This window comes from Barbus barbus (assembly GCF_936440315.1).
Source record: "Barbus barbus genome assembly, chromosome: 24".
NCBI classification, from domain to species: Eukaryota; Metazoa; Chordata; class Actinopteri; order Cypriniformes; family Cyprinidae; genus Barbus; species Barbus barbus.
This window is the reverse complement of record NC_136752.1, coordinates 13,954,572-13,972,969: the sequence shown is the minus strand read 5'-3', so window position 1 is coordinate 13,972,969 and position 18,398 is coordinate 13,954,572. Positions and strand designations below refer to the sequence as shown.

General features: G+C 39.9%; 1 protein-coding gene across 2 annotated transcripts in view; it reads right to left on the bottom strand.

Moving 5' to 3' along the window:
• Nucleotides 1-247: 247 nt before the first annotated feature.
• The window catches only part of LOC306844319 (protein jagged-2-like), a 56,192-nt gene continuing 38,041 nt past the window's right edge, over nt 248-18,398 (bottom strand). For both annotated transcript variants that reach the window (XM_079376346.1, XM_079376347.1), the window contains 14 exons: nt 16,687-16,849; nt 16,404-16,568; nt 15,597-15,710; nt 15,405-15,518; nt 15,178-15,291; nt 13,969-14,085; nt 13,786-13,813; nt 13,007-13,092; nt 12,511-12,624; nt 11,644-11,759; nt 11,299-11,550; nt 10,221-10,352; nt 8,901-9,051; nt 248-1,447 (listed from right to left, as the gene is read on the bottom strand). In XM_079376346.1, the coding sequence (XP_079232472.1) occupies nt 942-1,447; nt 8,901-9,051; nt 10,221-10,352; nt 11,299-11,550; nt 11,644-11,759; nt 12,511-12,624; nt 13,007-13,092; nt 13,786-13,813; nt 13,969-14,085; nt 15,178-15,291; nt 15,405-15,518; nt 15,597-15,710; nt 16,404-16,568; nt 16,687-16,849 (2,172 nt within the window). In that variant the 3' untranslated portion in view covers nt 248-941. The remainder of the gene's footprint in view (nt 1,448-8,900; nt 9,052-10,220; nt 10,353-11,298; nt 11,551-11,643; nt 11,760-12,510; nt 12,625-13,006; nt 13,093-13,785; nt 13,814-13,968; nt 14,086-15,177; nt 15,292-15,404; nt 15,519-15,596; nt 15,711-16,403; nt 16,569-16,686; nt 16,850-18,398) is intronic.

The window sequence follows — 18,398 nt, the reverse complement described above, 5'->3', positions numbered from 1 at the left end:
CCACAATACAGCACACGATTGTATATGTGTCTAGTGAAAACAAAACCAACAACATAATAGGATGATCTCTGATTATATTTTTGTTCTGACTGTGGGACGCTGTATACATCTTACAAAACCTGCCATATCAACTGGCATAAATAAAAGGAATGGTGTAAAAAAAAGAAAAAACAATAATCATATTTAAATCATAATAGTAATAATAATAATAATAATAATAAAAAAAAGTGACTTAAGTTACTAAATTCAAATATACACAGCGAGTCCTTTATTATATACAGATATTTACAAATCTCTTGTCTTTGTTGAATACCTTGATGGTGATATGGGAGCTGCTCTTAAGACCAGCCTCTCTTTGTTGTGATCTATCAGGTCAGGAGACCCTGAAACCGAGGGGCTTGTCCGAAGGCACTTGCGACCGACTCAAAATACTGCAATCCGTTTTTTAAAGAGCGTTCAGCCAAGACGACAGAAAGGACAGAAAAACAAGGCCACTTTATAGGCACTGTAGCCCTCCTCATGGACGACGAGCTCGGTAAGGCAGGCGTGGAAGGAGAACAGATGAACAGTTGAAGGGGGATCCTCGAAGCCAGCATCCCCCACCCCCCGCACGTGGTCTGCACCGAAATTGGGCCACTCGAAGCTAAATCAAAAGCACAACCATTTGTAAACAACAACGTAAAAGTCTTTATACGGTTTCTCTCACGAGTTCCTTAGTCCTGCTCCTAATCCAGCAGTTTTTTTTTCTCTGAAAACAAAGCAAGGCTTCTCAAGGCTTTTTAAAGAAATACAATTTGCTTCCTCTGTACATAAAAAAAGAACGAAAAAATTTGCCACTTTATCAGCCTCAAAAGAAATCAAAAATAAAAATATAACACATGGGGGAACAACAGTCTGTCTTTCTGAGATGGCCTCGGTCTCCTTGTCCTGCTCGTCGGAGCTCATACGCAGTGTTCTTTGTGCTCTTGGCCGGTGGTGGCGTTATTGACATTTTTACAGTTGTTGTCCTTTGGGCTGAAGCCTGTCCAGTGGGGTGCTTTGAGGGAAGGGCTGCTGCTGCTGCTGCCGCTGCTCCGCGTGGTGCAGATCAGCCCGTTCTTGGTCCGCGTTGCAGGTTTAGAGTACTTTTGGATGGGACGCTTGCCCCCCTCTTCCACCAGCTCCAGCCCTTCCTCCTCCATCTCCTCGTCGTCCTCCCCGCTTGTGCAGGTCCGATCCGGGGAGCCCATGAGCTTGGTGCGTTCGTACTGCACGTCTCGGTTGTCCTTGTGCTGTGGCCGCGTCACGGGCCTCAGCGGTTCCCACTGGTTGTTGACACTTTCCTCCATGGGCACCCGCTCCCGCCTCTCGCGCTCTTTTCGCCGCTTACGGGTCCACCACACGCAGACAATGACGCAGAAGACCCAGAGTACGCACAGGATGACACACAACACGGGCACCAGGTAGTCTGTATGGAAAGAGAATCAAGTCAGCCAAAAATAATGAACAAAAAGTAGGGATGTACGACATAAAAACTATATTGGTTATTGCCCAATGTAAGTCAATTTATCAGTAAAGCTCATTAGTGGATATTTTGATTGGCCAACATTTGATATTTAATTGTGGACGCTCATTCCACCAATTTTTTTTTATATTATTCAAGACAAAATAGTGTGTATATATTAATAACATAAAATGGTGCGTATATATGACATAAATATTAGTGCTGTCAAACGATTAAATCACATCCAAAATAAAAGATTTTGTTTACATAATGTGTGTAGTGTATATTTATTATGTATATATAAATACAAACACATGCATGTATACATTTTAAAACAATTACGTTTATATAGTAAATATATTTATTATATAAATTATATGAATATAAATATATACATGTAAATATTTTCAAAATATGTGTGTGTAACAAAAACTTTTATTTTGGGTGCGATTAATCATTTAACAGCACAATTAATAAATATGTAAACATTGTCTAATGACCAATTTATACTTTTGCGTCGAACCTACGGCGTAGCCTATGTAGAGACGCACAGGCCTACACTGTAACCTACACCGTACCTGACGTGCGTCAATTCTAAAACAGCGCGTCAATTCTATGCAGACCGCAAGCGCTGTGATTGGTCTGCTAGAACCCCTCCCTCCGTATGTACTTGAGTTTTGTGTGTGTTTATGAGCACTGTAATATAGTTCAATGTTACACCTTCTTATTTAAAATAAAACAAAGCAAAGAACAAGTGTCTTATTTATTATAGTACATAGCATTATACAGTAGTTGTCCGCGACAGACAATGTTGATCTGCCGTGGTACACGTCCTTGTGGAGATTGAAAGAATGCCATCTCCTGTTCCGTTGTTGTCCCCTTTTTGTAATTTTAAATTATGATTTAACGTAATGATTTGATATTTCTTTGCTGCCATCACAGCTATAATGCTTCTCCGACGAGCCACACCACTACTTCGGCTTTTGCCGTGGTTGTGGGTTACACCAGCATGTGTACTGCATGTCGACGCAGAAGTATAATTGAAAACCGACACAGCGGCTAAGCCATAGGTCCGACGCAGAAGTATAAATTGGGCTTAATTCAAATAGCAATAAACGCTCTAAAACAAAAAATTATTTATACAATTTATATAACTTTATAATTAAGATCAAAAATCACTTCAGTCACTAATTAGCTACTAACAAGTTTTTATTAATTAGACAAAATACAGAGGCGTCATGCCCATTCAAAGTGCACGTGCCCCCTCAAATTTTTGAGCCAAGTGGATTTTGAATGCAGCTTCAAAAAGACAAAAAAACCAGCCAAATAATATTTGCTATATTTGATACAATCACACCAGCGTTATTAAATCGTTCAGCGCGTCATATCATCAGCTTCTAAATTCAAATCTGCTTTCGCTGGCTGGCGCTGAGCCAGAGACAGATGCGTTTGTTTAGCGGTGCATTATAACCAATCCCAAACGATTCCGTTGAGCTTATGAACACAATGGCCAATCAGAGGTGTTCAGATGAGTCATCGCTAAAATGCTGGTGTTTTCTTCACTGGCTCGCTGACTGAATACCCTGGCGAATTCTCTCATGCAGAAGTATGTATGAATCTGTAAGTAAGATTAATTTCACAGTGTAAACAGCTTCAGTGATTTTAAGGGGAGTTTTTGAGAGTGCTTGAACTCTAGACTGTCAGTGAAAATGTTCTTTGATAATGTAAATGTTCTTTGTTCACTTTCAATGAAAGTGTTATGATACGATAATATCTAAGATGGCGCCGCAGATGGCAGCTACTGTGCTTGGCTCTTCAGTGTTTGTACTATTTTTGTTTGTTTTTCCAGTCTTTTGTTACTCAAATACGATCAGTTTTACCAGGGATGACCTGCTGAACATTCGGCAGAACACACCACAAAATGTTTTACCGGATTTTGACTATTCGGATGTTTTGCTGGACATTGTAGTTGGCGGAGCTGTAGCTCTTGTCAAACGCTTCAGAACGTGTAGATGGGGGAAGCGAGCTGGAGCACTTGTGAAGCTTTGTCAGTGCGGATTTCGAATGCCATTGCATAGCATCCATCTGGCGAATCTCCGCTTTCTACCCAACAAAACTGATGAACTCCTTCTGCTCTCTCGGACAAACAAGGATTTTTCTAACTCTGCTGCTCTGTGTTTCACGGAAACCTGGCTGAATGGCGACATACCGGACAGCGTGCTACATCTGGCTAACTTCCTGCTGATCAGAGCAGATCGGGATGCAGAATCAACGGGGAAATCGCGCAGTGGCGGGACGTGCTTTTACGTCAAGGAGAGGTGGTGTACAGATGTAACTGTGTTAAAGAAGATGTTCAGATCTAGAAACGCTCTTCATTAACTGCAAGCCGTTCTATTCGCCGCAGGAGTTCTGCTCGTTCATTCTCGTGAGTGTCTACATTCCACCGCAAGCGCACGTGAGCTCAGCTTTACAGAAACTCGCTGATCAAAATCACAGACACAGAACAAAAACACCCGGACTCTGTTTTAATCATTCTTGGGGACTTTACTAAAGCAAATCTCTCCTGCAAACTGCCAAAATACAGACAGCACATCACATGTCCCACCAGAGACAGTAATATATTGGATCACTGTTACACAACAATAAAGGACGTATATCATTCTGTCCCACGAGCAGCTTTAGGACTCTCTGATCACTGTTTGGTTCATCTTATTCCGACCTACAGGCAGAAACTTAAATCTGCAAAATCTGTATTAAGAACTGTTAAAAGATGGACTAATGAAACAGAGCGGGATTTACAAGCCTGTTTCTCTCTCACTGATTGGACTGTTTTTGAAGCTGCTGCCACCGATCTGGATGAGCTCACAGAGACTGTAACTTCATATATCAGTTTCTGTGAGGATATGTGCATTCCTTCCAGGACCCATTTAACCTATAACAATGACAAACCATGGTTCACTGCAAAACTCAGACAGCTCCGTCAAGCCAAAGAAGATGCTTACAGAAAGGGGGATAAAGTCATGTACAAACAGGCCAAATACACACTGGAAAAGGAGATCAGAGTGGCAAAGAGGAATTATTCTGACAAGCTAAGGAACAAATTCTCTTCCAGTGATTCTGCTTCTGTGTGGAAAGGTATGAAAGATATCACCAGTCACAAGACACCATCCCCCAGTACTCTGGAGAATCAACAACTAGCAGACGACCTGAATGAGTTTTATTGCAGGTTTGAGGAAAAAAAAAAAAAAAAAAAAAATCACCCCACACCCGCTCTGTACACCTCTACACACAACCATTCATACCTGCAGCAATCCCCCTCTCCCCCACACCTACAATTCAGATCAGCGAAAATGAGGTGCGCCAGGTCAGACGCGGTGCGCCAGGTCTTCAGAAAGAACAAGAGGAGGAACGCACCAGGCCCAGACGGTGTCACCAGCCTAACTAAAAACCTGTGCTGATCAGCTGGCCCCCATCTTCACACAGATCTTCAACAGATCACTGGAGCTGTGCAAAGTCCCCTCATGCTGAAAATGCTCCACCATCACCCCCGTCCCAAAGAAACCCAAAATTACTGGACTTAATGACTATAGACCTATGGCTCTAACGTCTGTGGCCATGAAATCATTTTAAAGACTGGTTTTGGCTTATCTGAAGGACATCACTGGACCCCCTGCAGTTTGCCTACAGAGCAAACAGGTCTGTGGATGATGCAGTCAATATGGGACTGCACTTCATCCTGCAGCATCTGGACAGACCAGGGACTTATGTGAGGATCCTGTTTGTGGACTTCAGCTCCGCTTTTAACACCATTATCATTGACACCCTTCAGAATAAACTGACACAGCTCTCCCTCCCCACCTTTGTCTGTCAGTGGATCAGTGGATTGTCTGACAGACAGGCAGCAACTAGTGAAGAGCTGTGCAAAGGAGCTGGAGCTCCTCAGGGCTGCATTCTCTCCCCACTGCTCTTCTCCCTGTACACCAACGACTGCACATCTAAAGACCCCTCTGTCAAGCTCCTGAAGTTAGCAGATGACACCACACTGATCGGCCTCGTGGGAAGTCGTGGCCTAATGGTTAGAGAGTCGGACTCGTAATCCAAAGGTTGCGGGTTCGAGACTCGGGCCGGCAGGGATTGTAGGTGGGGGGAGTGAATGTCCAGCGCTCTCTCCACCCTCAATACCACGACTGAGGTGCCCTTGAGCAAGGCACCGAACCCCCAACTGGCTGCCCACTGCTCCGGGTGTATGTTCACGGTGTGTGTGTGTTCACTGCTGTGTGTGTGCACGTTGGATGGGTTAAATGCAGAGCACGAATTCAGAGTATGGGTCACCATACTTGGCTGAATGTCACTTCACTCATTCAGGATGGTGACGAGTCTACTTACAGACAGGAGGTTAAGGAGCTGGTTGTATGGTGCAGTCTTAACAACCTGGAGCTTAACACGCTCAAAACTGTGGAGATGATTGTGGACTTCAGGAGAAACCCCCCTGCACTCCTCCGACTCACCATCATGAACAGCACTGTGACTGCAGTGGAGTCATTCAGATTCCTGGGCACCACCATCTCTCAGGACCTGAAGTGGGACAATCACATTGACTCTATTGTCAAAAAGGCCCAGCAGAAGTTGTACTTCCTTCGCCAGCTGAGGAAGTTCAACCAGCCACAGGAGCTGCTGAAACAGTTCTACTCTGCCATCATTGAATCCATCCTCTGCACCTCAATAACTGTCTGGTTCAACTCAGCTACCAAATCTGACCTCAGAAGACTACGGAGGGTAGTTCGGACTGCTGAGCGAATCATTGGTACAACCCTCCCCACTCTTCAAGAACTTTACTCATCCAGAGTGAGCAAAAGGGCTGGCAAATTCACTCTGGACCCCTCACATCCAGCACACTCCCTCTTTGAACAGTTACCGTCTGGTCGACGCTACAGAGCTCTGAGCACCAGAACGACCAGACACCGGAACAGTTTCTTCCCTCAGGCAATCCATCTCCTGAACACTTGACAAAACGCGGAACGCACAACTCTGTTATACATTATTTATTCACCACACTTGCTTATTTTTATTTTTTTCATTTCAAAATTGCACATATCAGACCTGTACACACATAATTGTCTATATTATATATTGTGTTTTTGCTGTTTTGTACATTGCCTATTTGGATATTTGTATATTATTATTTTATTATCCATGTCCTGTTCTGTTGCACTGTGGAGCTTCTGTCACTATAACAAATTCCTCGTATGTGTAAACATACTTGGCCAATAAAGCTCATTCTGATTCTGATAAGTAGCCTAACTTACAACGTTTTTAATATTCACATTAAAAATAAATTCAGTCGTATTAAAAAATGTTATGGCATGACACCCATATCTGCATAGTTAATAGACCACATTATTAGGCTACTCTGACCATCATAATCTATAAAGATGACAATCGAGATATTTCATGATATAGTTAATGCGTTTGGGAATGTTTCGAATAAAAAGGAAAAAAATTAAATAAAAATAGATACTTCCATGGGCCAGCATTAGATATTTAGTTGTAGACAAATACATTTTTCAATGTTATTTGAAGCAAAATAAAATAATATAATAAAACACATCATTTTGTATTTACAATAATGAATAAAATAAACACTAAAATAATTATATAAATTAAATTAGAAATTATTTTTAAGATCAGAAGCCACTTAAACATTCATTAACTATTGATAAGACTTATTTTAGATTTCTTTTTTATTGGACGAAATAGTATATTTTTTAATATTGACAATGACATTACAGAACCAAAATGAGGCAGAAAAAGAGCAACATATTTTGCTTTAATTCCTATAGGTTTAAAAAAAAATAAAAAAAATAAAAATTATATATTATATATATATTATATATATATAAAAATTTAATGTTTTTAAAACACATTTATAATTGTCTTAACCACAAAAATCATTAAGTTCGTCCCATCATTCTTGTTAATGTATCGCTGTGGCGTGACTGATGACTGTGGAGGAGTTACAGTTCCCTCCATAAGTATTGGAACAGTAAAGACAAAATTGCTCTGTTGGCTGTGGAGTCAAGACATTTCCAAATATGATTAAAATGAATTAAGATGAATATGAGACAAAACTACAGAATATCACATTTTATTATTAGCCGTTTCAACACATGCATGTTTTACCAAATAAAAAGAACAGCACTTTTAGAGTTCATCCCACTCATTGATGTGAGCATAAGTATTGGGACAGTTGAACATAAGGCAGATATAAAAGATTAAAAGCTAGTATGTAGTTGCAGATCTCTTGCGCACAATCACAGCAGTGAGTCTGTGACACATAGACATCACCAGACTCTTGCTCTCATCCTTTGAAATACACAGAAGCCTTTAATGCAGCCAATTCCAGTTGTTGCTTGTTTTGGGGAGTTTCTGCCTTTAACCCTCCTCTTCATCTCGTGAAATTCATGTTCAATCAAATTTAAATCTGGAGATTGACTTGGGCAATCTAAGACTTCCCATTTCTTTGCCCTTATAAATTCCTTGACTGAACTGGCAGGGTGTTTTGGGTCATTGTCCTGATGCAATATGAAGCACTTCCCAATGAATCTGGTGGCATTTTCTTGAATATTGGTAGGCAAGAAGGTTTTGCACCATTCCAAATTCATTCTGCTACTGTCATCATACATCAAGTCATCAGTAAAGTTGAGAGGGGCTGTTCCAGAGGCAGCCATGCATGCCCATGCCATGACACCACCTCCTCCATGCTTTACAGATGAGGCTGTATGCTTGGGATCATTTTGCTATAGCTCTAACTGACTTCCTCTTTTCTTTGAGCATCCAAATTGCTTGCTTTTCTCTCAAAGTCAGCTTCCTCATCTTCATCCTGGTTTGTGTGTGTCATCATCGAATGCACGATTCAGAATACAGAAGTAATGGATATAACTGATACGATACATTCCCTGCTTTTAATATCTGAAGAATTAATGCAACAGGACACAGCTGATCACTAAGAAAGACCTGTGAGGAAACTGTTCCAATACTTATGCTCACATCAGATAGAGGGATGAAACTCTAAAAGTGCTGAACGTCTTAGCTGGTAAAACATCTATGTGTTGAATCACCCAATAATAAAATGTGACTTTCTGTAGTTTTGTCTCATATTCATCTTTTAATCATATTTGTAAATGTCTTGACTCCACAGCCAACAGAGCAATTTTGTCTTTACTGTTCCAATACTTATGGAGGGCACTGTATATGTCACCGGTTTATGGCCTCCTGTCCACAACTGCTGGATCCTACCCTTCCTCCTGTGATTCACAAAGACATTTAAGATGCACTAATTGGAGGAGACGGGGAATTGATACTCGGTCGGGGGATGAAGGCATTAGCTTTGAGGCCAGTTGGCCCCTGCTCTACTCACCCACTGGCTGGGACATGACTGGCATCTCCACTTTGACCTCGATGACGGCAAGCATGACAGTGCTGTTGTGCCGCTTTGACAGCATGCTGACTATGGTACTAGCTGCCTCCTGGATCTGACTGTGGTTAGGCTGCTCGTCCTGCTGGAACGACTGCAGGAGAAATAGCGGGGATTAAAAATATATTAGATTGCATTCCAAAGATTACAAGTAAAAACCACCTACAAAAGGAACAATGTATAATTATTTACTGCTGCGATGACACTTAACTATCCTTTATTTGTTGATCTTCTACATCCAAGTTTATGTCTTGTAAACCAAAATATTTGGTTGTGGAGGAACCAGTGGGCAATGGATGGTTAAACCACGCCACAACTCGAATGTTTCAAATTTGTTTACATCGTACAAGTATTGTGCTACAGACCCCAAAAACTAACATTTTGATACGAGAACAAAAAGAGACTTCAATCTAATCAATCTATGACAATACGCTCACTAAAATAACTAAAACAAGAGCAGTCTTTATCCAAATAGCAGTAGACTCCATTTCAACTCTATTCGGTTTTCAACATGCAAAAACCTGCAGCTGTTCAAAGTTCCTGCCTACAGGTTCCATTTTAATGAGTCAGGCCAGTTAAACACGGGCCTTCAGTTAGTGACTTGTTACAACAGTGCACGGATTTAGTGTAATCTGATCGAGGATAAAGGATGCATTTGTAGGTAACCACTATTTGAAAGTTACTTCCGCAAGGCAAAATGTTTCATTGAACGCAGTAAAAGCGGCTTCATATTACACCTGGCAGCACAAAGATATTAATTTTCATATCATTACCCAAGTATGTCTTTTTATGTTATTTCAAGGATTACTTCAAGATTATTTGGTTGTGCAACATTTCATTGTCTAAAGACAAAAGCGTATATCCTAAGGCTGTGTGAGATGCGCTGAAGCCCAGTTCCAGCGCTCTCCATGTGGGTGGAGGGAATGCTGCAATGCAGTACGGCCCGATGCTGGTCAGTCAACTGAATCTCATTACAACACAATGGGCTGGTTTGAAGAGGTGGCCGGTTGGCATTGCTCTGGGCGTTTGGGCATTTTGAGAAACTGCGCTCGACTCGGTGAGGAAATAAAATTTGCATCCATTAACAGATCTGTGCGATGAGAATCCAGGACCCCCATGGCTTTGACTTTCTATTCCACTGAGAATAGATCTTAGGGGCCCACACAACTCTGCTGTGTGAAGGGTACAGGCGTGCAAAGGACTCATGAATATAAAACATGCAAGCACAGAAAGCCCTCCTTAGGGTCTTTAAAATGTACTTACGATGGCCACCTCTACTGCATCCTGGTTTTTGTAGGAGAGGTCACAAAGAACCAAGAGAGTGTGATCTTTCGCCAGGCTCCGCGTGGAAGGCATATACCTCAGCTCTGAGCAGACGTTCTCCACTGTCGTTCCCTAGAAGGCATAGTGCGTACTTAGAGGAATATTTCAGAAAAACACACTATTGTGGATCATAATGTAATTACGTTAGGAAAAGGATCAAAAAGGTACGGTACCATATCCTGTAACACTACCATGTTTTTTTGGACATTGTGGCTTGGCAATATACATTTATCTGGACATAGACAGATTACTGGAAAGTACCACACTAACACCATTGCTTTGTGGACATGGTACCCTGGTACTATCATATTTTATGGAATTTTTAGACATATTTTGGACAACTACAATACCAAAGTACAATGGTATTATGATATTTTCAGAAATATATCAACATTTCTTGAGATAAGGCTATGGTAATATTAAAGTAATGTTACTGCCATGTCTTTGTGATCATGTTACCCTGGTAATACCATGATTTTCTGGACACAATATCCTTCAAAATTAGAAGTCTGTAAGTTTTTGAACTTTTCTTATGCTCACCAAGGATGTATTTATTGGATCAAGTCTACAGTAAAAACTGTAATATAAAATATTAATGTCATTTTTTCATTTGATGACAAAGCTGAATTTTCAGCATCATTACTCCAGTCTTCAGTGTCACTTGATCCTTTAGAAATCATTCTAATATGCTGACTTGGTGCTCAAGAAACATTATCATCAATGTTGAAACAGTTGTGTTGCTAAATACTTTTGTGGAAAAACTGCTGTGTCTTTTCAGAATTCTTTGATAAACGCGTCATTTTCAATCAATTTATTGCATGCCTGTAGTCTGTAGTGTGTCTCATGAATTGGATGCAGACAATGGCGATAACAAAGTGTTATTACCATGTTTTCAGGACATGGTAGCTTGTAATACCATATTTTTTAATGCCATCTTATAGACCATCACTGTACCATGGTACCACCACAGGGTTTTTGTGTAATGAAACAAAACACCAACTTATAGGTGAATACTTACTGTGGGTAATTTGTCCCTGTTGAATATAAGGGTGATGCGAGCACAGCTCTTGTCCAGATAGACTGAGTTGGGCTCACATTTAGTTTGAATGGTTGGTGCGGCATCAGGGCTTGAACAAAACCCCCACTGGTGGCAAGGGGGAGAGAGGCACGTCAGGAAGTTGTGCTCCAGGCATTCACGACCTCCTGGACAGGAGTGAAGCTCTCGCCCTGGTGTTCCTGGCAACAGGCACGGCCGCCGGCCACACACCACCTGAGAAAGTGTCATAAACGCATTCATTTATTTCTATAAATAAAAAGAGAAAAATAAAGACTTGTTTTTGACATTTTTTCTTCAGACATTTACCTTGGTGCACTCCACTTTGCCGTTGACACATTGACAAGTGTTGCATTCTTCCTCCCAGTGGCTGCCATGTGGGAACTGAAGTCCAGCATAGTGACACGTCTTCCCAATGCCAATGACTGCACCACAACACAAACACAAACACCGTAAGACTGGGGCCAATTCTAATTTAGGAGCAGATCCCTTTCCTGTCTGGAATGATTTAAGTCACATGATGCCAGGTCAATGGTCCTACGAACGATGCCGTCTGCCTTTCATGTCATTCACTCTTTAGGAACCATATTCCTTGTTTATTGGCTTTAGATCCACATCTATTAGCTTTTAGCTCTTCTATATTCTAGTGTGGCAAATCACCATATTATTATGATTTCTGAAGGATCATGTGACATTGAAGTAATGGCTGCTGAAAATTCAGCTTTGCCATCACAAAAATACATGACATTTTAAAATATATTAAAATAGAAAACAGTTGTTTTATATTTGTAGAAATATTTTACTGTATTTTTTATCAAATAAGTGCAGCACTTGTGAGCATAAAAGACTTTTTAAAACATTTGAAAAATCTTACCAACTCTGAACTTTTGAACAGTAGTATATGCATTTAAAATGTACAGTGTTTATTTTCCAGGAAACATACAAAAAATATTTATGACTTATCCTGCACTAGAGAGAATGTCTCACCTGCTTCTGACTAACATGCAGAAATAATGTTCATGACTGTGAAGTAAATAAACCGTTCAGGCTACTTTCGAGGCTCTCATCAAGTAAAGCACATGACTTTATGGGGTCTTTATGTTCCATTTCTCAATATCAGCAAACTGAGAGATAAAAAGAGATTGACTGTTTTAATGATTAAACAATAACTCTTACACTCTTGGCATTGAGGTCCGGTGCGACCGAGTGGGCAGACACATCGGAAGCCATTGATCTCATCCACACAGGTGGCACCGTATGCGCAGGGTAATGACTGGCACTCATCAATGTCTGGTGAAGCAAAGAGAACATGCATTCATATCAATACGCCTACAGCCCAGGGCAGAAATGCCAAATGGTCAGGAAAGCTAAAACTGTGATTTGAAATCAATACATAAAGTGTCAGGATTGATGGTGTTCCCATGGCTGCACCTCAGAAAATGAAGCCGGGGAAATGCATGGAATCCTTAAAAAGTAAGTCAGATCCATCAATGGCCACAAGAGACACAAGGAGAGGAATTTTTCCATTGGTTGAATAATTTATTTCCTCTGTCTATTTGTGAGCCATGGCTAACCTTTGACCCCCGAGGAGGTCAAAGGCCACGGGATGCTCGGTAATCCACCAACACCCTCTTTCTATACATCCCTATTCCTTTCTCCCCGAGATACTCACTGATACGACAGTCAGGCCCAGCGAATCCAGGGGCGCATTCACAGCGGAACCAGTTCACCCCGTCCACGCAGATTCCTCCATTGTAGCTGCAAGGAGACGCGAGGACAATGAGGTTATCAGGCCAAAGAGACACCTTCGCCCCAGTGATTGACATAATACTTCAAATATTCATGCATAGAAGTGGAAAGGCAGGAAAAAGGGACGAGAAGAGTGAAAGAGAAATGGACGAAGAGGGATGCGGGATACCGGCACCTTTCAGATGCAAATCCCCACAGTGGCTCCTTGCTGGGATCCCCACCCCCTACTCCCGCCCCACCTCCCAAATCCCTTGCTCCCAGGTCAGCGATGAAGAAAGGCAGGAGGACAGAGCAGGCTGGGAGAAAAAAAGAGCCTGTCCGTCCCCTCCTCCCCTCACCGCTGGGGGTGCTCTTTTAGGGCCATCGGCTCTATTGTGGTCCCCATTAAAACCAGCCCAGGGTCTCCTGAGCTGTCGGATTTAGGGGTGATTTAGGGACATCTTCTCCAGTCTTTACAACCAGCGTCCCCCTCAAACCCCTCCCCTCGGTGCATCCGCTCACAGATAATGGGGGTTAGCGGGGCAGGAACAACAGGGTGGAATAGGGCAGAAAGCCACATTAGAAGGGTTATTCCTAGCTGTCTATGTTGAACAGGGAAGGGGAGGGTCGCCCCAAACAGAGGGCACAACAGATCTACCAGCGTCCCGGGGCAGAATAGAGTAAATAAGGAGGACAACTGAGGAGCCACACAGGTTTTCTTACCAGGGGTGAGGGTTGCAGTCGTTGATGTCTGCAAGGAATCAAAAGAGAGGAAGAGGGCGTCAATGCGAGAGATTTGCGCATCGATCGGATGTAATATAAAACTTTTGTGGATCTTGATGCTTGCTTTCAGTGGTATGCAGACATGCACTGGCAGCTAAATTGTGAATGGTGGAATTCACTCACTCTGAGCGCAGATGGGCCCCTCCCAGCCATCTTTACAGATGCAGGTGAACGTGTCACCACCACCCACGCATGTTCCTCCATTCAGGCAGGGGCTGGATGCGCAAGTGCTGTTCTTTGCTGAAGTAGAAAGATGAAATGGAAAAGTTACAGTAAGTGGGCAAATGATTCTGTAGACTAGTCTATGACAAATTAGGGTCTTCCAAGGGCCATGCTAAGGGGTCTGAAGAAAATGTCAGAATGTTACTAAATCAAAAACAATTTTCATTTTCAACTAAAATTACATTCTTAATAACAGTTTTAAGCCTTGAATCAAATGAACCAGCTCCAAAATGAATAGCAATATTTGTTTTGAAGCAAAAAAGACAAAAGATAGACGACAGACTGTGTACTTTTATGTACATTGTGTTAAATCAAAAGAGCAACCATGGTATAATATAAAACGGAAAATAAGTATATTACTAATTATATTAGATGTTTATTAGAAAAGTGTTTAGGAACTGATATTTATGCATATACACACACACTTAATATATGCATTTTATGTATGCATACTATTTATAAATGTATGTGCAATTTAATTATTTGGAAAAATATTTTGGATTCATTTTCTGTATAGGTATTTAAAAAAAAAAAAAGTTTAATTTTTTCAAAAAATTTTTTAAATGGTTTCAATCTCTGAACCAAATTAAGAAGCAATAATAATATAAATATATACATCTAAAAATAATGAAATAACAATGAATGAGTTACACTTTATTTTAAGGTGTCCTTGTTACAGTATAATTATACATTTAAATATTGAGTAATATTTATTAAATACATGTACTTACTATGTGGTTAGGGTTAGGATTAGGGTTCGGTTTAGGGTTAGGGTTACTTGCATATAATTATGCATACATTGTTATTATATAAGTGAGTACATGTAACGTGTAACTAGGACACCTTAAAATGAAATGTTACCGAATGAAGGACCATTTATATAAATTAAATCAGCAACCACAATACAATATAAACCTGACTATACAGCATGTATAATGAGCGTTGAGAATGCAGGATTGCAAAACTCACTGAGAGGGACCGATTTGTTTATATAATTTGTAATGCTTCATGTAAGTGATAGTTTGAGCTTATGTTTTTTTATTCAAAATGTCTTTGAAACCTGACTGTGAATAAAGTATGAAAACGGAACTTTCACAGAGGTCTACTCACCTGTGTTGCATGTACTTCCTCCCCATCCAGGAGGGCAGGCACAGCGGAAAGTGTCTACATGGTCATAGCAGGTCCCCCCATTACTGCATGTGGTGGCATCACATTGACTTTCACCTAAAGACACAAACAACGATTTAAAATATTACCAGTCAGTTGACTTATGCAGTTAAACTACATAATAGGAAAAGAGGAAGTACTTTGACATAAAACAAGGAGAGGTAACTCACGTGAATGACAGGTCTTTCCTTTCCAGCCATTGGCACATTCACAGTAGAAGTCATTGACCAGGTCCACACAGTGGCCACCATTCTTACAGGGGCTCCGACTGCACTCGTTCACATCTGAGTGCAGAAACACAAGTGAAAAAGGTATGATACTAAATGTAAAAGAGGATCAAGATGATGAAGACAGACACTCACTGAGGTCGCAGAGGTCACCCTCCCAGCCATCCGGACAGAAGCATTGGAAAGAAGTGATCCCGTCGATGCAGGTGCCTCCATTTCGACACGGATTGCTCACGCAGTCGTTTACATCTGGATAGTCGATATAAAAAATTTCCATGAACATCAAGATTTTAGAACAAAATGTACATAGACAATGGGGTTCAAAAACCACACAAATCAGACTGATCATGTGAACTTTGTAGAGATGCTATTGCGTCCATTTGGATTTTTATATATATATATATATATATATATATATATATATATATATATATATATATATATATATATATATATATATATATATATATATATATATATATATATATATATATATATATATATATATATATATATATATATATATATATATATATATATATATATATATATATATATATATATATATATATATATATAATGTTCAGCTTAATTGGCTTTATGGGCAATTATGACAAATACATTTTCAAATATACTATGCAACTAACTATTTATTTATAAAATTGTTAAATCAGTAATTATGACTACTAATAAAACAAGTGTTATTTATTTTAAAATTTGTCTTAATTTTTTTTAATTTTGAGTGAGGATGCTAGTTGTAAAGAATTAGAAAGGTTTGGCTCAAAATAGTTGTACAGCACAAGAATCTGCGGTCATGTCAATTATCCATCTATTATGCAAGGATAAACAAAATTAATTGAAAAGCAAGCAAACAAACAAGGATGAATAGGCGTCACAAGAATATGATAAAGGAAAAATGGTACAACAGTAAGGATCACTCACTCTCGTGGCAATAGGTTCCTGTAAAGCCAAGCTCGCAGGCGCAGGTGAAGTTGCCGCCCGGCTGGCTGATACAGCGGCCACGAGGACCACACACATTAGAGTTGATGTGTCTCACAACCCCATCTGAGTTGTTACTCGCCACAGCAATCGTACAGCTGTCAATCACTGGGAATAAGAAAATAAGACAAGCAGGAATAAGACCAGATGGCTGTTAAGGTGGTACAAAAGCAGGTCATCTTTGGCTATTGCATCTCGGTTGGCAGCAGAACAGGAAGGGCAGTACCTTGGCAAGGGGTTGTCTTGCAGTGGTCCTTGCGGTTTTCACAGGTCTTGCCCTCGTAGTCTTCAGGACAGGCGCAGTAGAAGTCACCCGGCAGGCTGTAGCACGAAGCCTTGTTCTGACAGGGGTTCGGTTCACAAGGGTTTGAGTGAAACAGACTCTCCACCTTCAAATGAGACCGGGAGCTTGAGTTAGACCAGTCTTCTTAAACTATAGTGATAAACAGTCAGGTAAGTTGTGGAAGGCTCCCATAAGCCTACAGCTAAAGGAGACAGCACCATTATACTCACACAAGAGACCAATCAAAACAAACTGTGCAGCTAAATTTAGACATCCTTCCTCTCTTACAGAGCATATTCAACTGGGACGAGGAACACTTTTGCACATCTAGTTCTTCTACCTCGACTTGGCCTTGTTCTGGTAAATATTCTTAGAAATTAATTTCTAATTCAGACAGAAGCTCGTGACTCTTACTATGTTCTTTTAATATGTTAACAGATTAAATAAACTTTACATAATTATATAACATACACATATATATATATATATATATATATATACACACACACACACATACATATACACACATATACATATATACATATATACATATATATACATATATACATACATATATATATAAAATATTATATGATTATTATATTATATTTAATTATATATCTCTTTTTAAATGGTCCTGTTATGTCCAATGAATTTTCAAATATGCCATGTAATTATTTAATATAAGCTTAATTATAAAAGTATTAAATCAATAATTATTACTATGCATAACAAAACTATTAAAACACACATATTATATTATACTATACACAAAAGTGGTTTTAGAAGAAGTTTTTCTGACCACTTCAGTCCACAGCAATCTATCATTTTGCAACTGAGTTTACCAATCTGTCTGAGGTAGACTTAGGACACGACACGTTCACATGTTCTGTTCACATGCGCTATTTGTTAACTATGGTCTAGGACACAAGCAGACGGACATCTTTACCCATTGCATCACGTCTCTTGCCATGGATGCCACATTTTTAGGATGCCGTGTCAAATTCTCTATGGGTCAAGGGTATTATTATGCATTAATTTTTTATATAATAAATTTTTCTAAATTAATGTGTTAAATTGACAGCCAAATACAATATAATTTTTTTTTAGTGAACACTTAAAATAAAAAGTTATTTTAAATTAACACTTCACAATATTATTGTTTTACTTTTTTTTTTTGATCAAATAAATGCTGCCTTGGTTAGCATAAGATACTTCTTTCAAAAACATAATCCTACCAACCCAAAACGTTTGAATGTTTTTTTTTTTAAATAAATTATTAAAACAACAACTCACCACAAACACCTGTTCCAATCATGTTTACTGATTAATGTAGGTTTCTGCAGCTATAACCCCCTCAATATTCCAACTTCCCATTTTTCTCACAAATGCATTTCTGGGGAGATGAACCCTTGTTGGAATGTAAACAACTTCTCTAACTTACACATCATACCAGCTGCCATGTAAGGTGTTAGTTCGTACTATAACGCTCTTCGCCCAAACTCCAAGACTGCTAAATTGATTTTATTAGGGATATACATTGTATATACTTGAAGCCGAACGCCTGCACACAGCACTTATTCACAGTCAGTGATGCAAACCAGACTGTATCAAGATACATTAAACTGCTAGAACAGACACATGTAAGAGATAAT